Source organism: Rhinolophus ferrumequinum, chromosome 5, assembly GCF_004115265.2.
Source record: "Rhinolophus ferrumequinum isolate MPI-CBG mRhiFer1 chromosome 5, mRhiFer1_v1.p, whole genome shotgun sequence".
In the NCBI taxonomy this organism is placed as follows: Eukaryota; Metazoa; Chordata; class Mammalia; order Chiroptera; family Rhinolophidae; genus Rhinolophus; species Rhinolophus ferrumequinum.
The window spans coordinates 61040483-61065943 of record NC_046288.1 but is presented as its reverse complement, the minus strand read 5'-3'; the positions used below and the strand labels follow the sequence as shown (position 1 = coordinate 61065943).

The following is a 25461-nucleotide window of genomic DNA, read 5'->3' as shown; positions in this document are numbered from 1 at the left end:
TGTAGTTAGTGTATTTTCACATTTTATATCAGGGTAGCCTTTATTTTAGCTGCTTTCTTTAAAAATTGAACAAACTTTTTTTTTTTTTGAGCTAATTTTGAATGCTCATGAAATGTTTCCACATTGTTTCTACTTTGGAAACCAAAAAAACTGAATATTTCTATTCCCAAAACAAAATTCTGCAGTAATTTTACTTGTGTGGCCACTGACAAAATAATAGTTACAGTGACAAATAAATTAATATTTAATATATTCATTATATTATGAATATGAATTCAATTACATTCCTGATAAGGAGAGATCAGCTGTAGAGAACATTTATATATTTAGGGGCTAGAGGAGAAGAAGAGGAAAATGTATACGAAAAAAACAAAATTCCTAAAGCAGAAACGTTCAGTACGTCATCTCTTCTTGTGGAGGCTTAGACCTGTGATTTGAGAGGAAGTGCTTATATTTATGATCACTCCTTTGAACACTCATCATCCACTGTCTGGTTCCCTATGCCCACGGTGGAGCCAGACTCATGTTAAAATAAAAGAACTGATTGAAGACCTTCCTTCTTTTATTGGATTCATTAGAAGAACAGTCCCTTTGATTTTCTAACCCACTAGAGTGCCTCTCTAATGAGTTTTATAGTCAATATGATCCATTTTCCTGAATGCTAGTAAAGAGAACCATTTCTTCTAATGACAAAGCATTTGCCAAAATATTTATTCTTCTTGTGTAGGGTCTTATAAATCTAGAGGAAAATATGGCTCTTCCTTGTATCCACCATCCAACATTGCTGCTTTGACTTTTACTATTAGTCTCTCCATTGAGATGTCTATCTGGTCTTTATTATAATTGCAATTAATGATCACCTTATGAAAAGTATTTTCTAATAATTATTGAATGCTTATTACGAACTAGGAACCAAGGTTTTGCATGCATGAATGCAATTAATCTTCACAACAACCTTATGAGGTAGGTTTTATTGTTATTCTTTTTACAGAGGAGGAAACTGAGGCACAGAGAGGTTAACCGTAAGATTATATATAGCAAATATATAGCAAGTGAGTGGCAGAGCAGGGATTCTAATGCAGGCAGTCTGGCTCAGGAGTCCACAAGTATCATTCCTGCTTCTAGTTAGAAAAAGAGAGGTTTAATTTTATGTGGGGAATCATTTATTTTAGTCAAAAGAAAAAGGAAGGTTTACACTTTCTAGAAATAAATTTATACCAGTCACACTCCTATCAGAAAATATTGGCTCCTTAGTATTGGGGGGAGATTTTGCTTAAATCTCTTATGGAATTATATATACATTTTGCTTTAGAGAAGTAAATGTAAGAAAACATGATATATGTTTCAAGTTTTAGAAATACTAGCTCAGTTACATGGTATTTTGGGTGACTGAGCTATAAACAAATTTATTCATCAAAAATGAGCTTTATTGCCAACAAATTAGATAATCTACATGAAATGGACAAATTTCTAGAAACAAGCAAATTATCAAAACTGATTTTAAAAAATCTAACCTGATCTATAACAATTAGAGATTTAATCAATAATCAAAAATGTCCTAAGAAAGAAAGTACAGAATTAAAGATTCACCATAAATTCTACCAAACATTTAAAGAATTACCACCACTTCTTTTTAAACTCTTCCCAAAAAGAAGAGAGGAACTAGCACTTTCTAATTCAGTCTATAAGGCCAGCATTATCTTGATACCGAAACCAGACAAAGGCAGGTTATACACCATGACAAACCAAAATTTAATTCAAGAATACAGGGATGGTTCAACATACAAAAATTAATCACTGTAATATAGCACATTAATAGAATGATGGGAACAACAACTAGAAGAAACTAAGTGACATGAAAATAAAGCTCTTTATTATTAAAAAATAAAATAAAGAGGGAAAAATTTGTAACATGATTATCTCAATTGATAACAAAAAGCATTTGACAAAAACTACCACCCTTTCATGGTAAAAACACTCAGCAAACTAGGAAGATAATTCAATTTCCTCAACCCGTTAAAAGGCATTCATGAAAAACCCACAGCTAACAACAAACTAAGTAGTGCAAGATTGAAATCTTTCCTTCTAAGATCAGAAAAATGCCCACTTTCACCACTGCTCATCAACATTGTACCAGAAGTTCTAGCCAGAGCATTAATCAAGAAAAAGAAATAAAGGGAATCCCAATTAGAAAGGAAGACGTAAAACTTTCTCTCTTGGCAGCTACATGATCCTATATATTAAAAGTCCTAAAGAATCCACACCAAAGAAAAAAGAACTATTAGAGCTAATAAATTCAGTTACGTTGCAGGACACAAGATCAACACAAATGTCAGATGATTTCTATACACTGGAAAAAAATAAATCTAAGAAGGAAATTAAGAAAACAATTATATTTACAATTCTATTGATGCTATTTACAGTAGCATCAAAAAGAATAAAATACTTGGGAATAAATTTAACCAAAAGACATGCAAGGCTTGTATACTGGAAAGTACAAAACATTGCTGAAAGAAATTAAAGAAGAACTATGAGGTTGGACAATTTGAGTTTTCGAACTTGTTGCAACGACGTTGCTAACCTTTTCTGATATCAGAGGGATTATTCACTATGAATTTGTACCAACTGGACAAACAGTTAACCAGGTTTACTATTGGGAAGTGCCAAAAAGGCTGCATGGAAAAGATGACCTGAACTTTTTGCCAATAATTCATGGCTCTTGCATCACGGCAACGCACCAGCTCACACAGCGCTGTCTGTGAGGGACTTTATAGCCAGTAAACAAATAACTGTATTGGAACACCCTCCCTACTCACATGATCTGGCCCCCAATGACTTCTTTCTTTACCCGAAGATAAGGAAATAAAGGAAGACATTTTGATGACATTCAGGACATCAAGGGTAATACGGCGACAGCTCTGATGGCCATTCCAGAAAGTTCCAAAATTGCTTTGAAGGGTGGACTAGGTGCTGGCAGCGGTGCATAACTTCCCAAGGGGAATACTTCAAAGGTGACCGTAGTGATATTCAGCAATGAGGTATGTAGCACTTTTTGTAGCATGAGTTTGCGAACTTAGTAAATAAGCCTCGTAAATAAATGGAAAGACAGCCCATGTTCATAAGTTAATAATGTTAAGATGGCAGTTCTCCCAAGTAAGTCTATAGATTCAAGGCAATCCCCATCAAAAATCCAATGGCCTTTTTTTCTTGATCCTTTTTCTTTTTTTCGCAGAAATGGAAAAGTTGATCCTAAAAATTCAAATAGAATTGCAAAGGACCCAAAAGAGTCAAAACTATCTTGAAAAAAATAACAAAATTAGAAGACACTTTTCCTGATTTTAAAATTTGTTAGAAAGCTACAGTAACCAAAAGGATAAACATATAGGCCAACAGAATAAAATAGAAAATCCAGAAATAAGCTATGGTCAAGACACTGTGGTCAACTGATTTTCAACAAGGGTGCCAAGACCATTCAGTGCAGAAAGAATAGTCTCTTCAACAAATGGAGGGAGTGGAGAATGACTGCTAAATGAGTAAGGAGTTTCCTTTCGGGATGATGAAAATATTCTAGAGCTATTTAGTGGTAATAGTTACACAACAGAGTGAAGATATTAAATGTCATTTATGGTAAATTTTATGCATATTTTACAACAATAAAAAGCTTTATTAGGTACATTACAAATTGTTATTTAAATGTCAACAATAAGTATATAAGTATATATATATGTTAATATATATGTGTGTGTATATATATATATATATATATATATATATATATATATATATCACTGGGATTTAAACTGCATTCATATTCATCCCAAAGACAAGTTTTCAAAATGTAATTTGTAAGTAAATGAATTTAAATATCTGACAGAAATACTCTTTAGATCTTAATTCTCATCTGAGAGTGCTAAACAATGACAAACATAAGGGGAAAGTTATTGGGAGCTCTTCCCCAGTGCCTGGTATACAGTAGGCATTCCATAAATGTTTGTTGAAAGTCAAGATAGATATTTTTTCATAAACTCTGTATAATGTTTGGAATTGTGGGCAATAATGCTTACTCAGAAACAAACATTAAGTGATATATAATTTTACTATGACTAGATTATAAATTTCCATGGAATATTTTATTCTATTTTATTTTGTAATTGGAGTAAAAAAATCAAATGCCATGAAAAATTAAAGCCTACTTTTGGCATTTCATCCTTCTGGACATCAGATACTTTTATAAGAATGCACCAACTCCCTCATCAGAGACTCTGCTCTTATTCGTAAGGTCTAAGAAAGTATTTATTTTGTAAGGACCCCTGGGCCTGAGCAACTCTGACACCTTGTGAATCTTGAAGAAATGCAGTATTGGCTGACGTGGGTGTTAGCATCATCACTACCCTGACTGCCAGCCAATTTTTCCCCAGCCCTGCGTAATTATTTCCTTTGGGCTAATGAGGTGAACTTAGTGAAGTCAAGGAAGCTTGGGAACCATATTCAGTGCCCTCGTTCTTTGCTCAGCCTGAAGTTGGTTCCATTTGATGACATTTCTTTGTGGATAATACACAATTATATTTAATTGAGATATTTTTAAATAGTTTTATATTAGAGAATGAATATTACTTGTATAATGTTTGTGCCTTAAAAATAACTACTATAAGTTGGGAAGGCAAACAGTGACGAAATGACCATTTTATTATGCTGTGACGGTATGCTCAATGTATTAAAGCTATTGTGACTATGCTGTTTCAAAACTAGTCAGATTGTTGTATTTTTCTGAATGAATCCTCCTCAGAAAAAGTCTATTGTCAGTTTTTAAGATAGTAAAAATATTCTACTTGAAATTAAGAAGGAAAATCAGCTCAATGTAAAAAATAGTTTTCCTTAAAGTTATGCCCTTCATAAATCTACATGATAAACTGAGCTATTCAAAAGAGACATATGGAATTCTGTGGAAGGAAAGAGATCCTTGCTTAATGGTAGCTGGAGCCAGGAAGTTAGAGGCTGTCATTCAGAGTTGTCGCTGTGTCAGTGACAAGAATAGCATTGCTGTGTTAGAACTTCAGAGAGATAAAATGGTAGGCAATAAATCTGGCAAAAGCTGACCTACTTATCTGATTCTGTAGTAGAAACTCAGTAGCAAAGCTGCAGAGAAGGACTGGGGGAGTGAGTTAATCCAAATGAGAATTCATTTGTCTCAGAAATTTTCTGATCAAGAAGGCATTGAGCAAAACTGCAGAGAGACTAAAATCTTGTACAATAATAGATCATAAAACAAAGATGGGCAAAGAATGTTAGTTCCTTAAGAGCACATGTTGGGGTATGTTTTTGTATCCCCTGAAGGACTTAGCATTTTATCCACTGTTATATCTTCACATAATAGGCTTTTACTAATTATTGGTTGAATATAAATATAAAATAAACGTGGTCTTTGAGGTGAGTCACCTCAGAGGTATTGGAAGGCAGGTTTACAGTATCACAGATTCTAAAACAGCAAAAAGAGTCATGAGGTTTCCTTGTTCACATATTGGTGTGAGGGGGTGCAGGTAATGAAATAGGAGAGGGTTGTGGAACAGGAGCGCAGAAGAGGGGAAGCCAGAAGACGTTCAGGAAGTGAGGAAGCTGACATGCAGCGGAAGGAGGGAAATACCAGCTGTTTACTGTTGTATTCAAATTAAGGATGACAGTTATTTCTTTTATCTATACATGGCTCGAAAATAATACAGAGATGCGCCAGATGGTTATCATAACTGCCAGGGATCCAGTCTGCAGGCGGGCCTCCGTATACTCCGTCTACCTGCTCTTCCCTTCTGACCTTATTTAAATCGCCAGATGGGCCACCTAAGATATATATTAACAGAAGAGTCTATTTTCTCTTCTCCTAGCAACATCACAACAGATTTTCAAATGTTAATATTTGAGTAGTAGGACAATGCTATAATAATTTCTCTGTGTTACATAAATCTTTCATAAGAAATAATCATTGCTTACTAGACTTCATGTGGTGATCACATTGTAAGATGCACTTGAAATATAATATTGTATACCAACTATACTTACATAATTAAAAAAAAAGTTACTGCAGTATTCAGTAGTGTAGACTGAATATCATCTGACCATCTCTTGATGTTCACACCCAACTGATAGAACATTTTGGGATATCCCAGCCAGAACCCAAAGTGCTACAAGAGTTATCACCTCATTTCTTGCACAGCCTAGTTCCTTGATTATATCACAACCTCACATTAAGACTGTATGAAGAACTTTAAAATACCTAAATCCCTGGACTCTCCCCGAGATACGAGATATGACATCTCGGGGTGTCAGTCCCAGCCAGAACCCAGGTGATCCTAATGTGCAGCCATAGCTGACAACCATTACCGAGGCCAACCTCATGCAATGGTGGTTTATGTTCCCCTCAGACTTTGTCACTGATTTACCAACTTCTTCCAATCAAGGCCCTCGTTTGCTCTAGTCTGAGTGTTTGTGCCCCCCCCAAATTCATTTGTTGAAATCCTATGCCCCAAAAGTTATGGTATTAGTAGGTGGGGCCTTTGACAAGTGCTTAAATTGTGAGGGTGGAACCCTCATGACTGGGTTTAGTGTCTTTTAAAAGAGTCTCCAGAGAGATCCCTTCCACCATGTGAGGATACATGGAGAAGTCTGCGACTCGAAGAGGGCCCTCACTGTACCAGGGTGGCAACCTGGTCTCAGATTTCCAGCCTCCCAGAACTGTGAGCAATGAATTTTCACTGTTTATAAGCGAGCCAGTTTGTGGTATTTTGTTACAGCAGCTGAGCAGACTAAGACAGTGTTACACCAAGAGCAAACTTTTCAAGCACCCTCCAGAGCCATTGATTCACATAATGAGGAGACTGCAAGCCATTATCTGTTCAGGGTCCCTGGGGACCTCTATGAGATACTACTTTGCTAGCTTTATTTAACATGTGCAAAATACTTAATTTATTTTAAAACAATATACTATTTAGAGGTTTTCACTAATTTAGATGAGCTTTTTTTTTTTTTGCCAAATTATACCAAATCAATGAGGCTGTGTAGTATTTTTGTGGAAGAAATGGAATATTTTTAACAAAATTATTCAAGATGATATTTGTACTGGTCTAAAATGAAAAGTAGTTTTTAAAAACATGGACAAAAAGAGGGTAAGTAGTAAATAAGATAGACTATGAACATTAGGATAATTCAGAGGAAGATGTGTGATAACTATGGTAAGAAAAATGAGATTCCCTTCAACGGTCGGTGCACCCCAAATAATGTATTAAGATTTACCGACTACACTTTAAAGTGATAATGAAAAAGAACACATTTTCATACATTAGTTCAGTTTAGTCTAATGAACATTTGTTAAGTACCAGTTAAAGAATGCTTATTAACTGACAGCCTAACATAACTTTATATTTTCCTCCTACATTTTTTGGTTGCCTACTTATTGATTGCCACTTCATGTGGTAACAGTTTTCTAGTATTTTCTGTAAACAATAGAATGGTAGACAGGGAATTCACTTTCCTCTAGTATGGTTGATCATAATTTGTTTGTTATTGATAGTTTAGAAAAGCCTCTTTCAGCTTCACAACTCACTATTGGTAATGTCACATAAATTTTTAGGGGTGGAGAACAACCACATGGATTTCCTTCATACATGAGGTATTTCTCCTCTACTTTTCCATGCTTCTGTGTTTCCCCTACTTTTAGGAGCTATTTCTATCATGATACAATCCCTAGCCTGTACCTTTATGTCATGACGTAAGCCAGGACAACCTGCAATAATTTAATTACACATGAAAGTAGGGGACTGAAAATTGACAACAGATTTTGGCAATTAGCAGCTTATATGAAGTAGGAGTTATGTCTTGGTAAATGTTTAACAATGGACTCTCTCTGGGAAAAAGAATCTCAGATTTGTAGCATTTGCCAATTTCAGTGGTGTAAATACTTCCACCAGGTAACAATTTCAAGTGACCAACATGACATCACTAAATGCAAAGTTGGGAGGAGTTACGCACAATGAGGTCTTGTGAACCTGTGCTGTTGGGCTCCAGCGCACCACTGAGAAGAGGGAATGAGCTAGAATGCTTTGGGTAGAGTAAAAAAATGGAAAAGTGAATGACTGAGTACTTTTCCAAGAGAAAAATTAGGAATCTAAGAGAGGTCTAATGGGGAATCAACTTCGTTGATTCACATCCCAAAAGAATAATTTTATCCTATTTCTTTTCAAAGCATCTGAAAAGCAGTTTAATTTTTTTTCTTAGTTACAAAATCTTTTCATCAGCCCCAATGAAAACGCTATTGCCATTAAGCAGTGTCTCCACCTTTCCCCGTTTCCCCTGCTCCTGGCAACCACAAATCTGCATTGTATCTCTATGGATTTACTTATTCTGGACTATTTCATAGAATCATATGATTTGTGACTCTGTGACAGGCTTCTTTCACTTAGCATATTTTCACAATTCATCAGTTGTTGTAGCATATAATATATCAACACTTTATTACTTTCCATAGCTGAATAATATTCCATTGTGTGTGTATACCACAATTAGATTGTCCATTCATGCACATTTGGCCTATTTCCACCTTTGGCTAGTGTGAATAGTGCTGTTATAAATATAAGTATACAAATATTTGAGTACATTTTCAATTCTTTGAGGTATATATCTAGGAGTGGAATTACTCCTAGGGTCATTTGGTAATTCTATGTTTAACTTTTTTTGGAGGACCTGCCAAACTGGTTTCCAAAGCAAGAGTCATTTCACATTCCTATTCATAGGTTTTTTAAGGGAAATAGCTATTTGCCTTCAGAAACAAAACAGGCTTTCCATTTGCTTCCTTGGATTTGGCATACTGTAGAATAAATTGATGGTTCTCAACTCTGGCTGTATAATACAGCCAGAGAGGGAGAAGAATGGAGAGGGAGAACAAGAGGAAGAGAAGAGAAGGGGGGAGAAAGAGAGAGAGAGAGAATGAAAGAATGAGAAAGAATGAATGAAAAAGAAGAAATGAGAATGAATGAGAAAGAAAGAGAAAGAAAGAGAGCAAAACAGATGGAGCCAGGCTCCATCTTTAGAAATTCTGTTTCAATAAATCTGGGTTGATGCCACCCCAAGTGACCTCCGCCCTAACTAATTCTAATAGCAGATATGATTGAGAACTACTACTCTATATGAACACAAGGGAAGTAATACAAAAATTTTCCCCTTGAGAAAAAGAATCATTAACTTGTAATAGACTCAGGACTAATTTTAATTTCTTAATTTCCGTGGCTATTTGATTCATAGCCATGTATTTTCAACTAGTCATGCTTGGCATAGAACTGGACAAAAATAATTGGCTTAATGTTGAATATTCAATTTTAAGTTTAAAATTAATGATATATAATAGCAATTAATAATTTTTAAATGACATTAATATTTTTAGCTACTGATATTAGTTAGAAAACCAAAGGGAAATGTCTTCAATTTAGGATCCCCTTATCAGATATTACCTTTGAATACACTATCTTTCCCTAGTTATTAATTGCTATGCTTATTAGACCTCATTTCTATATGAGTAGGGAATTATTATTTCCTTAAATGGCCATCATTTTAAAGTCAGGAAGTCTAAATGATAAAGGCAAAAATATAAGATGATCAAATACTGGCATTTACTATAAATGTAGTGTGCAATAAGAAAAACTCTATAGTTATATCTATTTATTTCCAAAACCTGAATTCCATCTAAATTTCCTAACTCTTTTATCTGTATTTAGCATTAAAGGTCCTTATTTTCCATCCCTAATGCCATGCTATCCCTCTTTCTCTTCACCTTGGAAACTCTTCTCTATCTCGCTCTCTGGAAAAACATTTTTCTGATATTATAGCAAGTTATGTTATTCATTTTTTTCAGTATCATTTTGACAAGTTTCATGCAATCCTTACAGTTTTTAAGCAGATTCTGACAAACATGCTTTTTCATAATGCCATACTTACGCAAATAAATTATTTTTCTGAAGATTGCTATAACAGATATTTCCTTATACTTAAATAAGCAATCAACTTTAACATGTCTAGCTTTAAAAATTAATAGCTCTGTGCGCTCTGGAATTACCCTCTTCCACAGGTTGTATAATGGCTTGAATAACTCTTCAATGAATCTCTCCTAAACAAGCTGACACCAGATCCTTTCATGTTCTGCTTCTTAAATTTTAGAATGGGAAGCTGGATTTCCCTTCTTTCCCAAATATGGTATTACAAAAGATTTTGCATTCAAGTAAGGACACAGGCACTTCCAAACAATACAAATATTTCCCAAAGACTACCACAAAGAAAAATATTTCCATTAATTTTTAAGCTCCATTACAGGTAAGAAAAGCGAAGCTGATAATTATCATTACAATGGCAACCATATTAAAATAGGTAAATGTGTCAAATTAACATTTGTTAATTTGTACACCTTACACGATGTTATACCAAATACATTTCAATTAAAAAGAAAAGTGAAACTGCGGAAGTTAAGTACATTATCTAAGTTACTAAGTAGTTATTACTGGGTTCAAATCACGTTGTCTACATCTTCCACTGTACTTCATCACTTCTAAATTCCTTTTTTGTGTTATCCACCTATTGAAATCCTACCAATTCTGTCAACCTAATGCGAAAAACAAGAATAATAAAAAACAGAAAACTAGGCATTAATTGGGATCCCTGATTTATATAAAATAATAACAAATGCTTCTTGCAGCTTAAAAATAATAAATTAAAAAGTGACTTTCAGAAGACATACCCTAGGAAAAGATTTGTTACTTTGTAAACTAAATGTAAAAATCATATAGACTGTTTTTAGTATAACACATATGACAAAAAGCAAAGGGGATTTAGGAAACAATTACTAGAGATCAGTGTAATCCACAGATGGACATAATGAGCATAGCTTGGGAACATGTTAGAAAGGCGAATTCTCCAGAAGCACCCCAGAACTGCTAACTCAGAGACTCTGGGGATGGGGCTGGCAATTTGTGTTCACCAGACCTTCCAGATGATTCTATTACACACTAAACATATCAGATACACTGAAGTCAGAGAACCAATGATCTAAATGATTTAGCCCAAAAGCAACAGAAGGGAGTTGAAGAAGAAAGAGATGACTTACTTCGTCTGGGAAAACTAAAAACAATTTTATTAGGATTGTTGCTTTTCTATTGCTCAGGACTGAGCAGGCTAATAAATGTGTTATATTTACTATCGGACCTAAATAAATGTGTTAAATTCACACACATACCATAATTATGAATACACAGTAAAACTGGCATATATAGGGGCAAAAACTGGAAATGGGCCAAAAAGAAAAGTGTGTTGATATCAAGATTTTGTTTTCTTTTTTTCTCTTCTTAAATAATTTAATTTTCCCTAAAATCAAATTAGGTAGGTACTGTCCCATTTTAGATTTGTGTGCACAGATTCAAAGGAGAAAATTTGCTCAAGGTCAAAGAACTAATAAATGCCATGAACAGGTTTAAACTGGGGGTTTATGACCAAGCTCAATTCATTATTACACCATGCAGTCCTTAAGGGAATCATATTTTACAATGGAAAAACATTTAAATATAGAAACATATTATAAGGCTATGCACACACAAATAAAGCCCTGAAAAATCCAAATGTGTGCTTAATACTCATATTTAAAGGTTAAATGTGCAATGGCCATTACCTACCAGTTTTGTTTAGTAAATAGGTTTTTAAGAAAACTATGTTCACAAGTCTTCAAAACTTGTAAGCCAATTTCCTGAAAATACATTAAATTGACCATATTATTATGTAATTTCATTTAACTTGAGGTAAAAGTGAATGTTAAAAATGAAAAGATAACAGCACAATTTTATAATACAATAAATAACAATGGGTACAATATATCAGTAAGTTCTAGCTTTCCTAAATGGATGTCCACTCTTGCCAAGAAAAAGAAATAAAGACCATCCAGACTGGCAAGGAAGATGTCATAATACTTAATATAAAAAATTTGCAGATGTCATAATATTGAATATAGAAAATTCCAAGGAATCCACTAAAAACTGTTATAACTAACAATTGAGCAAGTTTGCAGGATATAAGTTCAATATACAAAAATCAATTACACTTCTCTACAATGGAAATAAACAATCCAAAAATGAAAAACTTTAAAATTTATGTATAATGGTATCAAAAATAAAACAAAATACCAAAGAATAAATTAACAAAATAAGTAAAAGATTTGTCCACTGAAAATTACAAAATTTGTTTAAAGAAATTTTAAAAGAACAAAAATGTAAAGATATACCACATTTATAGGTGTGGGGACAGAGTCCCAGAGAGCAGTTTCCAGGTTCTCTGCCTCACGTGGAAAGGTGCTTGCTGGCTCTGGTAGTAGATGGCCATCAGCTGTGACTAGTTGGCCATCAGCTGTAATCAGTTAGCCATTAGCCACTGGTAGAACTGCCCGTGGTTATGCCGGCAAGAGTGGGTTGCAGTTAGGAAGGGGTTGGTTGGCAAAGAAGCTGACAGCAGGCTAGGGATTGTGTGGCTCCTTCCTGTGTCTCCAACCCAGCCGCCAGTGAGAATATAGTGGTATGACTCCCTTATTTATGGCTCTGTTGATGTTCCTTTTTGGCCTCACAATATCCTGTGTTCTTATGCGGGGAGCAGGACCAGACACCCCCGCATGACAATAGGTCACAGACTTTTTTTCCCCCCAACCTTAGGGGGAAGGCATAGTCTTCCACCATTAAGTTTGATGTTAATTAGTTATGTATTTTTTTTGTAGGTCTTTTTTGTTTTGAGGTTACTTTCCATTTCTAGTTTGTTTTTATCATTAATGCGTGTTGTATTTTTAAGGGTATGGGATTTTGTCAAGTGCTTTTTCCCCGTCTATTAATGTGATCATGTATTTTTGTGATCCATTATTCTATGCCACTCAAACAGGTTCTTAAGAGCTCATTTTTCATGCCAACTTTAGCTGGCCAATTTAGTGGGCCTATTAAGACCTTGGAATAGACTGCCTCTCACATCTCATTGTTTCTAACCCAGAAACCTGGAGGAAAAAAAAGATGATACTCATCCCAAGCCCTCTTTGCATGTACTAAAAGTATTTACCCTATGAGCCAATTCCCGCTTTGTGCCAACATTCAGCACCTTTCTTTTCTAGTCACCCTGGGCTTTTTACTAGCCATGAGCCGAAATATACGCAGGCGCCTTTCACAGAGCCCGCCTTACGCGGGCGAAGTCTCCAGGTCTTATCCAATCAGAGCCCGACAGGAAACCGAGGCGCAGCAAGGACTCGCAAAGCTGGCGTCTTTAGGCCTTGCTTCGCTGGCGTCACGTGATCACCGTGCCCGCCTTCCGCCCTGGAGCACCTTTTGAGGCAACTCCCTTCAGCTGGTGCTCGCTGATTGGTCATTGCTAGCGTGGTCTCCTGGGTGACGAGAACGCGTTAGCCGTTTTGGAGGAGAACATGTACGCCTGCGCTCTCGCTAGATTGCGAGGCCCGCGGAGCCTTTGAGATGAAGGTAAGTAATTTACGAAGCCCCCGAGGGCGGGAAGGCGGGACCACTAGCCCTTCCCAGCCGGCGGAGCATCCCCTTGACGATTGGGACAAATGGCCCCCTCCCTCATTCTTAGTGCTGAAGGAAGCGGAGTGACCAGGGAGGAGGAAATGGGGACGAAGTTGAAGGAGCGAGGGGAAAGGAAAGAAAATAGAGAAAGCGGAGAGGAAGGCCTCTTATTTCTGGAATCGCGACCGGAGTTGAAACAATGTGAGAAGAGGGAACTCCGCCACGGTCGGAAACGAGCCGACTGGATCTGAAGAGACCCCGAATTTCCCCCGGCAGAAGGAACCGGTCCAGTGACAGCGTTGGCAGGGTCGCGGTGAAATGGACTTATTCGGGTGCCAGGAGCTGCCTCATTTCTTACAGCGAAACCCCTGGCAAGCCGCGCAACTGCTCAGCGCCCTAAAAAGAGTGAAAAGACTCTGAAAGAATAATCTGTAATTGTATTGCTTGTGATTGATCCTATTTTCAGATCTCCTGGTGGCGAATGTGTATTATTCACGGAAAAATCTGCACACGCAAGTTTAGACGGTCAAGAGTGTCATCTGTACGCAGTGTTTCTAGGTTTGGGCTTCTCATGAACCCCACTCCCGGGCCACTGGCTAAAGCTCCCTTCACCTGCCCGCTTTACCACAGCAATACCTCCCTGCCCCGATCTTGCAAAGAAATGGAAAGCTCAATTTAAAAATTATTTTCTACGTCCTAATGCTTCCTTGTGGCTATTAGTGTGGAAATTGGAGCTGACAGAATCATAACTCACATTTCTGAAGCTCTTCACAATTTTTGAAGTTATCATAAGTGAGGAGATATTATTCCTGGTTTACAGTTGAGAATTCTGTGCTGAGGCAATTTAAACGACTTGCTTTAAGTCCTACAGCTAATAAATAAAAAGCAAAATTTAAACCTTGGTTTTATGGTTGTGAAGCTAGCACCATTTGCACTGTACTTTCCACTGTACTATATATAGCTCCTTTGAAGGAAAATAATGTGTAAGATAACAGCTAGGGAAAGTCTACCACTAAGCTAATGAAATTCAAGTTTAAGGATCCCTTGCTTGCATGAAGGGGTTCCAGGGCAGTGTGGTCACAAAATTGTAAAAGTAAGATGCTTTTATACTCTTTTTTTTCTTTAAGGGCGGCTTCATGCTCCAGGAAATTGGATGCACCTGTGATTATAGCACAGCTCTGTTTTCAATAGAGGTGGATTTCATCTCTTTAATTTACAAAATGCCTATTGATTGATGGTTAATTTTGAGCATGGGAATAATTGCCACTCAGACTATTAAGCCATGTGTAGTATGTAAACTTAGTATGCCTAGATGTGGGCATCACTGTTTAATCTGTAACTTAACCTAATATTAAAATCTAAATTTTTTTCATTCAAGCTCTATGTTCCTCGATGTTCTAGATCAGCACTGTTTGATATAAATATGTGAGCTAATGTAATTAAAATTTTTTAGTAGCAACATTAATATATTTTTAAAGAAACAGGTAAAATTCATTTTAATAATATATTTTACCCAGTAAATCCAAAATATTATCATTTCAACATGTAATCAGTATAAAAAATTACCAGAGGTATTTTGCTTTCGCTCTTTCATATTCTTTGAAATTCGATGTGAATTTTGTGTTTAAAGCACATTTAAATTTGGTCTACCCACATTTCAAGTCTGCAATAAAATTTCAAGTCTACCTGTGGTTTGTGGCTTCCATAACCACAGTTCTAGATTGTTGAAGTGAAAATAATGATTTTTCGATTGATACATTGTCCGCCCAATAGCCAAATTAAACACTTAATCATGAAGTAAATATAACGATTGGGTAAATGAAGAAAATAATTTTGAAGGAAGTGTATACATTTTGTATTTATATCATGGTTAAGATTTTTTAAATGGCAATTTTGTTAAAGTTAGTCTCCAAAAATCCATGCCACTGATAATTAGCTAAATTCAAGTTTAAATTATTTTACTCTTTAACATTTATAAAACATGAAAATTATACTTTTTTTTTAAAAGAGCACTTTTTAAAAAAAAAATTTATTGGGGAATATTGGGGAACAGAGTTTTTCTCCAGGACCCATCAGCTCCAAATCGTTTTCCTTCAATCTAGCTGTGGAGGGCGCAGCTCAGCTCCAAGTCCAGTCCCCATTTTCAGTCTTTAGTTGCAGGGGGTGCAGCCATCCCCTGCGGAAATTGAATTGGCAACTTCTTGTTCAGAGCTCCCGCTCTAACAAACTGAGCTATCCGGCCGCCCTGAAAATTATACATTTTTATAAAATTAATATTCAAAAACTTTCAAAAGCAAGAAGGTTTTATAATGAGCTTTCCCCAATATATTGAGGTCCGTATTCTACCAACCAGATTGTGATTTGTTTGTTTGTTGTATTGATTGATTGATTCATTAATGGTTTTGTTTGTTATATTGTTGACTTCTTTTGGATAAACCCTAACATAAGCCTTCACCATCCTGAGTCCTACTGTTTCCATGATCATATTTTGACATCGTTTCTGACCAACCCTTAATTGTATGTTTTCAAATATTTTTTAGCGTGTTTTCTCCCTGCTGGAAAAGACTTGGCTTGGAGCACCTATCCAATTTACCTGGCAAAAAACATCAGGAAATTACCTTGCAATAACAGGGTAAGAAACCAGTGAATGTTTTAAATAAATTATCCTCACTCCAAATGGTTGTATGCCCGGCACATAACTACACCATCTATTCAGGTAGAAGTTGTGAGATGGTGGTATGGTGGGAAAAGTAATATATTTATCTTCATTAGCACCAGAGTTTATAGAAGCTTTTCCCTGGTAATAGCTTTTTAGATACAAATTATGAAACTAGGATGAGACAACACTGAAAGCACTTGTATGGCAGCTAAATTTTTTATATACGTAGATAAATTTAAAATATATAAATCATATTTTTGTGTTTTACTTTTAGAGCTGATCATACTGTAAAAATCTTTGATCGCCATGGTCAAAAAAGAAGTGAAATTAACTTATCTGGGTAAGTATAGCAGTAGATCAAAAACTTTCTAACTTTGTTGCCTAAAAGATAAACTATTGTCTTAGAACCAAAATCAAATAGAATTTTATAACATGTATAACCTGTATCTCCTCTTTTTCTCCATTGGCAAAGGTTTTTTTTTTTAAATACCGTAAGTAGTTAATGAAATACATAGATAGCATATGAGTTAGAGTTTATATGAACAGCCATTCATTCACAGGGAAGCTTAAAGGCAAGATTATAAATGAGTTCATATGAAAGAATTCTAATTTAATTATAAATACACCTTAGATGTGTACAGGCAGAAAAGATAAATCTGTGTCACTGTAATATCTCCACTCTAATAAATTGGAAAATAGTTACTTCCACATAGTTCAAATTCATAAAGGACAAAGACTTTATCTATATTCAGGAAATCATTCTAGATTACACTAAACATAACTTAAGAATTTCTAATGATTCAGTGTCACCATTACCTGTACTGTAATAGTTATTTTTACTGATAGTCTATGGTTGTTAAGATGTGTAGAGGCTCTCACCTAAATTATGGTCTTATGCTACCATGCTTTTAAAATTCATGCCTATTTTCTATAGTCTATTGCTACCCTCTCTGCAAATCAGGTTTTACTTCTCTCTGTCTCTAATAGCCTTTCCTACCTCTTGCTCTGCCCGCACCCACCTTGTGCCACCATTTTGGCATTTTCCGTTGCTCTCTTAATTGTTGCCTCTGTTTTCTATATTCTAGGAAACAGGTTGAGGTAGTTATAATTATGTCTAAATTATACGTCTAAAATAAAGCAAGAAGGCACTGAGTAAACTTTTTTTTTAGTAAATTGTATGAGTGTTTCTTACACGAGCTGTATGACATCTATTTTGGTTATACAATGGACTTATTTATTTATTTATTTATTTTTTACTTCTGAATTCTTTAACCATTGTATATTGTCCTTAATTGGTGTAATTTTTATCAACAATTTGAAAGCTTCCCTCTTTCATATCCCCCAGAACTCTGAGAACATTACAGAAAATTAAGATCCCTAAACAGATTTCAACAGTTTGAAGAATAAAATAACTGAAGTAATTCCCAGCCATCTTAAATGTAAATCTATGCAAGAACAAAGAGTCTCAAAATGAAAAATAGCATTAGAGAAGAAAGGTTAATCCTCAAGGAAGTTTTTAAATTATAATAAACATTTTGGAATAATTTTGGACAGTAAAAAACATGTTAAACAGAGCATTTCCTATGTGCAACTATTTTGTCATCTTAATCAAATCACTCTACTTATTCCATTAAGATACAAAATGAAAGCAACATTTCTTACCACTTCAGAATTGAGTTTTTCCATTGTTTGCCATCCTACACATACCCAGCCTTGATCTGTTTTATACACAATTTATCTAAATATAACTTCATTTCTTATCACTACCTTCTTTTTCTCTCTGTAAATCTAAAATAACCTTTTAAAACTTGATTGTATTAACCTCTTGATTCCAGATGGGATTCATTTGTAGTGATGCTCAATGAGTGTGTTTTACCAAAAGGCCAGGTTCCTTAGAGGATCCAAGAAAATCTGCTAACTTATTAGGTATAACTATATTTAATATAGTCTATGAAAATTATATTTAAAAAAGAATTTAATTTTCTTCCATTCCCTTAACAATAACAAAAATTGTAGGTCAATATTATCCAAGCAGTGAATAGTGAGGTGTATTTCTTACTTTAAAAAGTTTATGGTCTATTCAAAATAGCTTGAATGATCTTGTTATAGACAAAAATCACAAATTAGTGAGTATTTAAGTTTCTTTCCTTTACTTACAAAATATGTATAATGATGTTTTGCTCTTTTTAAAAAAGTAACTGTGTTGCTATGGATTGGGATAAAGATGGAGACATCCTAGCAGTGATTGCTGAGAAATCTAGTTGCATTTATCTATGGGATGCCAACACAAATAAAACCAGCCAGTTAGACAGTGGCATGAGGTAAGGATAACTTTTATTTTTAAATCTTTACTTAGAAGATTCACTTAGAAATATGATTATTTGTAGGTTTGATGCTAATAGTAATTACTACTTTCATTATAAAGATGCATTGATGAATTATTTTCTTAAAAAAGAAAAAGTTCACTTTTTTTGTTACATATAATTCTGTTGATTTTGCCCATTAATTAGAATATAATTGTTACAATTGTAAAATATAAATAGCTTCTTAAAAAGTTATTTTTGATAAAGCAGACTAAAAAGTCCAAAGATGAGGCAAAACATATTTGGGAAAATCTGGAGATGGAATTGGCTGCAGGCATGGCGGGATATGTGGTTCCAATGATGCAATCAAGCCTCTGTCTTTTCTCCATCTCCCAGCTCTTCCTTTCTCTTTATTGACTCCATTCTAAGTCAGACTCTCTTCACGACTACTGGCAGCTATTGGCTTATATTATTCTTTACAGCAAGTTATGCCAGAGAAAAGAGCACGCCCCCTTCACATCACTTGTATCCACTCAGTTCTTCAAAAGGTCTCTTAGTTGAATAGGTGGGGCCCTGGGATTGGTAATCCCACTAAGTGAAGAGTGGGGTAACGTTGGGCACTTCTCAAGTGGAAAAAGTCCTGGGCAGACAGAATAAATTACAGATCTGTACTAAAATAGAAACCAATTTCCCCTATGGAAAAGAAAAACTTGTCAGTATCTACAACTAAAACTTTGCAATTTTGACCTTTGACAAGTTTCTTAACCTCTCTCAAAACCTGAAGTTTTTCATCTGTATGAAATGGATATGATATTATCTGCGTCATGGCCTCATGCGGCCACCAGGTGGGCAGGAAGAGATCATACACATTCCTAAAGATTAAACTGTAAGTTCCCAGTTTATTGATCAAGGTATATAACTGGACCCAGAGGAAGCAAGATGGCTATGCAGAACAGGACCAGATGTAACCTTAGCAGTTTCCCTGTTGAAGTGCTGAAGTGATGCCCGAGGCGTGTAGCCACAGATGATACTGTCTGCCCAGAGTCAAGTCTTGCTGGGTCTAAGAGCCTTCATTTCTTGCCTTCCTTTTACTCTTTGGGTATATATCACTTTTCAAAAAGATTTTACACACTCTGTGTGCTTCCATTCAAGAGAATGTTTATAAATATCAAATACTGGCTTGAACCAAATTCAAGGCTACATCCTCACCCAGAGAAAAATGCATAATTGATCAATCCCAGGTGTTTCCAACTGGTATATATCTGCTTCCTCTGTCTTCCCATAGATCCATTTCCTCACATCATATCAGAATTGTTTATTTTAATTGTATGTCATGGCCAGGCATTGAAGTTAAGAACTGAGTGAATAATGGTAGATGCTCTAGTAATTCTCATTAAGGTAAAATTAACAGTGTTTTACTATTAATATTAATATTTAATGTCTAAGTGACTTCCGTATATACAAAGGTATACTCACTACTTGCTTTTTACTTAATTGTCAGTCTATTATACTAAGATAGCTAAAATTTTAATATCGTTTTTTCTTAAATTTATTTTGCAAACTTAAATTTCTTTTAAACCACTTAAATTCCATTTACAAATTTAATTGGAATTGATTCTTTTCAGCACTTCAAATGCATTAAATAATACATTAAACATATTCAAATGCAATTATTACAAACCTTACTATAATGCCACTTAACTATCTTAAATTATTGTGTTAATACAACAGGTTAAATTTATTTCTTCATTTTTATTAGGTGCATTTTTATATCTTCTTAAGATTATGGTAGTACTTACCTTGACCCTACCTAGGCTTACAGCAGTTATGCATCTGGGATACAGCAGTCTTTCCACAGAAAACTCTCTATAGCATCTGGTTCAGCCAGCAGTTGATTTTTGGTTGGATCATGGGACACAGGTGCTTCTCCAAGGCCATTCAGACCCGAGCACCAGTCATCCTGCTCATCCTCTTCTGTCTGATTGCTCTTCAGTTGTCATATCAGCAAGACTTTCTTTCTAAAGCTCGTGCCTGTCACATAGGTTACATTATTTTTTTTTTGGTAGCCAGGTGCATTTCCCTAGAATAATGTAGTCTTTAAGTTTTGCTTGGTCAGAAATACATGTTATTATTATTTATTGGCCTGCTCTGGTAGCATTATTGGAAACTTATGTATGCCTTAGTATCTTCTAATTTGTAGGGCCTCCTAGAGGCCTTATTCCTAAGAGAAGAGAGATGGAGTCTGTTCAGTTAGCTCTTTTGAGGACATTTGATAAATTGGTCTTCTTGGAATATACTATTTAATCCTCTCTCTAGTTGGTTGTTGTGTGACTGTTAGTAAACTATTGGATGAACTAATGGTAAACTACTCTTGTTATACGTCAGCACCGTTGCTGATCAGACCTTGTTCTTGTCATGTAGTTCCTCTTTTCTGGTACTATTTAATCACTCACAATTCTTTTTATTCCTGTTTTCTGAGAAGCAGACTCCAAAACAGGATTAAATGTATGAGATTTATTATAGCAAATGCCTGTGAGGGAACACAGAGGGTGAAGAAGAGGCTAGAGGAACCATCAGGCCATAATGCATGTCTGAGCCTTGGGAAGGAGAGAAGGAAGGAAAAAAGGTTGGGTAGAAACATCTTAGACTGCAGCCCATTCTAAGAAAGTTCAACTAGGCTGTCAAGAGATTTTAAGCCATAGTTACCTATCAAAGGAGTCCTGTGTGTCGCAGGAACGGGCCTCAGTGATATTCCTGCCCTGCTCAGTCATTGCCTGGGCACAGCTCGTGGGAAGGCGTGGCCCCAGGACCCAGAGACGATGGAGTCCAATGCTTGCTGCTGGGGCCTTGGTCAGTTACACTTTCCATAGCTGGAGATCCGAGAGGCACATTCTCCCAACTGCCACCCCGACTTAAACAAATAGAGAAAAATGCATCTTTTATAAAATAAACACGTAATAGAAGAAACGTAACATCCTGGTATATAATACTTCTTATAAAAATTAATGTTTTAACTAAACATTTTATTACATTCACTTATTACCACTGCTCATATGCTTGAAGTGAATTATTGTCTTCCAAGTATCATCATGGTTTTGTGGCCTTTCACAAACTCAACTTGTTTCAATTAAATACATAATTTTTAATGCTCAAATTCTCCTGGTTTAGCCAGAGAAAACCCCTCTAAGCTTATGCTTTTGTCCTTACATTAGTGCCCTCAACATTCTTGAAAGCAGTGTTGCTTTCTGAGAACAGTCTGTCAGTGGTTCTCCAAGTTTAGCTGCATCAGGTTTAATAAGCTGGAGAGCTTATTAAATCAAATAGCCGGGCGCCACCGCAGGAGTTTCTCATTCCGTAGGACTGGGGTGGGATCTGAGAACTGGCATTCCAAAACAAGTTCCCAGGTCCTGGGATTGCATTTTCAGAATCACTTTTCTAGACCCATTGTGATTTCTTTCCTCAACATATGGAATGAGCTACTCACCAAGGAGTCCTGATTTCCTTCAGTAGGGAGTTGTATTCTGTGAGTCCTAGGATGCACATGAGAACTGGTGGTAGGCAAACACGTTTTTGACCTCCTTTTGAGCTACTCGTAATAGTGACAGAGTTGGAAAAGGTATGTTCTTCATGGATTCCCAGTGATTTTTCCGATATAATATATCATGTTATTGGGCCCTACTTTTTTTTTTAAAGCACAGGTGTCATCATCCATTAAGATTTTTGCCACATTTAGAGTTATGGCTATCATTAGTAGACAATAACTATATTTCATCATAAGTCATCTCATGAAATTGAGGTTCCATCATGACTGAACTGAAGTCTATATTCATTATACATTTGTATTGCAGCCTAACTGACTGTAAGATCATCTTATAGTATCTCCATTATTTGTTTAGCACTTAGTCTTTGTCCTCAAGCATTACGTTGTAATTTTGTACTTCAGCTTCTAAGTAGGTGTTAAAATTATTTGTGAAGTACTTTCTAAAAGAAGTGTTTAGAAGTTGTGATTGTGAATTGTTTAGTAATTTATATCTTACTGTTACAGGGATCAAATGTCTTTCCTTCTTTGGTCAAAAATTGGAAGTTTCCTGGCTGTTGGAACTGTTAAAGGAAATTTGCTTATTTATAATCGTCAGACATCTCGAAAGATTCCTGTCCTTGGTAGGTTATAGATGGAAACCCTGCTAATTATTTGAGATGCTTTACATAAATGTAAATTTTACTGCCCCTGACTTCCTGATACTGTAAGGGAAATTTTGTAGTATTAAGATTCCCCTGGTCATGCCTCACATCTGGCTAAACTAGAATATCCTTCTTCACTCCCTACTAAGAATTTCCCAGGCTACATACAGTAGGTTGCTCTACAGTCAAGGTCAGCCTGTGCTTTTGGTCACCAGTACATTAACAACATGGCTTCCATTTATCCCTTTCTCACCCAGATTTTCCCTCTGGATATAGAATAGCTTATATGAGCATCAACACATTAGTACATGGGCTAAAACATTTGGTGACTGCTTGGACAGAGTATATCCAGATTCCTAATTCTGACCCCTTATTCTCTTCAAACACCAATTTATCTGGGTGTGGACTGTGAGTTATATTTTCCTCAGAGTATACGACTAGAGAGCGTTTGTTCCTTACTTGACCTTGATTCAGTCTCTTTGATTATCTCAACCTCTGGTCACTTAGCATCTATCTACCTTCTGAATACACAAGAAGAAATAGTATTGATTCTTTTCAATTATTGTAACATCATGCTGGTGAATGGTGAAATTGGTGGGTTTACTTACATCCAGATAGCCGGAAAAAGTATAATTTACTGCTAATGAAGGCATACTTGGGAAAGTACCTTTCAATTAAGGACACTTAATCATTTCAAATTATTTTCATATATTATTTTGTGTATATATATATATATATATATGAAATATGTGTATATACATATGCATATATATGTGTGTATATATATGTGTGTATATATAAATATATATATATATATATATATAAAACCTTAATATTTTGACTTCCTGATATTGCAAGGGAGTCAACTAAACAGTAATGTCATTGACCATTTGAAAATTAAACTAAACATTTTTTAAGTTACAAAAATCAGCTTTCACCATATGAATATATTTGTCTCTTTGACTTCAGTTAGGCATTTTCTATATCCTACTTCATCTGCAAGTATGTCCTACTAGTTAACTGATAGGGCCCAGAAATTTTGACACTTGAGGTATAAGAAAATAAGTTAACTGATAGGCCCCAGAAATTTTGACACTTATAATTTGTCAAAGTATGATTATTTTATGTCAGGTATTTGTCCTATGTACGTGATTTTTATATGTGATTATTGTATTTAGTGTGAATGTTGATTGTGTCTTATTTATTAACTGTGTAAAGTGGATCTGAAAAGATTCAGGTTAATTATATACCTTAGCTCATTTAGCTAAATATACAGCTGCCTCTTCCAGCTACATATTTATATAGTTGCATGTGATTTGTGGCTCTGCTTTTTTCCTTTTAAACAACTTACTTTCCTAAAAGAAGCCATTCCATTTCAGATAGCAACTACATGGTAGCATGATCTGTAAGTGTTCTACAGTAACTAAATATCTGTTACCATATTTTGTCTTGCACTGATTTATTTCCTTGAAGTAGACTAGATACAGGCAGCTCTCACTTTGCGTGGTTCTGATACACATGAATTTCTTTTACTACAGTTTAATTACATGTTACCAGTCTCCTAATAATATAGCTCATATTTCAGTTACCATAGTATATGAACTATGAGTTAATTAAATGAGTCAGTAAAGGACCCAGAATACTGTAAATAGGCACAAAATGTGTTTATTATTATTGATGTTAAGGCTAATCTGAATTCTGAGCACTGGAAGCAAAAGGGCCTTAAGGTATATAGGAAGAAGGAGGAAGAAGAGTTTCTTCTCACTCTCTTGGGCATAGAAAGCAGTGTGTCTTTGGCATCTTCTCTCCTCTCTTCATGTACTCCCGTTTCTATTTCTAACGCTCATCTCTTCGGATATCCAGTTCCAGTGTGCCACCCAGGTCCCTGACGTTATGATCTGCAAAATCTATATTCCAGTCTTTTCTCTGACTGTTCCCTGCACTTTACTGCTTTGGTGTCCTGATTTGAAATACTGTCTGTATCCTGACAACTACCATATGTATCTCTTCCAGACTCGACTCATATATCCAACCACTTACTCAGCATATTTGATGAGGTGTCTAGTAAACACTTCAAATTTATTGTCTCCCAGCCTCTTTTGACCACAGCTTTCCCTCTCATCATTAATGACATTCCATCCTTTTAGATCTTCAGGCCAAACCTTAGCATCGTCCTTGACTTTTCTCTTCCTCATACCCTGCATAACTAATCTGCCAGAAAATCTTATATGATCTACCTTCAGATATCTCTAGAATCAAACCTGTTCTCACCACCTGTACTGCTGCAGCTGTGGGGTAAAACATCTTTCATCTGATTTTCTGCAATCTCTTAACTGGCCTCTCTGCTTCAACTCTTGCCCCACTATGGAATATTCTCAGCCTATTGGCCAGAATGAGCCTTCTGCTCAGAACTCTGCAGTGGCTCTCCATCTCACCCGTCGTCAAAGCCAAAGTCCTCACAATGGCCAGCCAAGCCCTGCACGTCCTGGTTTCTGCAAACTCTGACTTCATCTCATACTCGTCTGTCCTCCATTCCTCTACTCGCCATGCTGTCATCCTTGCTGAGCCTCTAACACACCAGGCACACTCCTATCTCAGGATCTACTCACTCAACGAGTATTTAGAACCTGCTTTCTGCATATAGGTGCTGTATTAGGCTCTAGAAGGAGTGTAAAGAATAAAATGAATGTGGTCTCTGCTCTCAGTAGCAGCTCAAGTAGCTGTCACTTCTGTAGTACTTCCTACGTGC

The 25461-nt window shown here is 35.7% G+C and overlaps 1 protein-coding gene across 4 annotated transcripts in view; it reads left to right on the top strand.

The window, feature by feature from the left end:
* Window positions 1–13384: 13384 nt before the first annotated feature.
* WDR19 (WD repeat domain 19) overlaps window positions 13385–25461 on the top strand; it is a 66806-nt gene continuing 54729 nt past the window's right edge. For 3 of the 4 annotated variants that reach the window (XM_033105733.1, XM_033105734.1, XM_033105735.1), the window contains exons 1-5: window positions 13385–13523; window positions 16109–16200; window positions 16502–16567; window positions 18423–18548; window positions 22576–22691. In XM_033105733.1, coding sequence (XP_032961624.1) covers window positions 13518–13523; window positions 16109–16200; window positions 16502–16567; window positions 18423–18548; window positions 22576–22691 — 406 coding nt within the window. In that variant the 5' untranslated portion in view covers window positions 13385–13517. Of the gene's footprint in view, window positions 13524–16108; window positions 16201–16501; window positions 16568–18422; window positions 18549–22575; window positions 22692–25461 lie in introns of those variants that run through there. The other variant, XM_033105737.1, reaches the window with a different exon arrangement.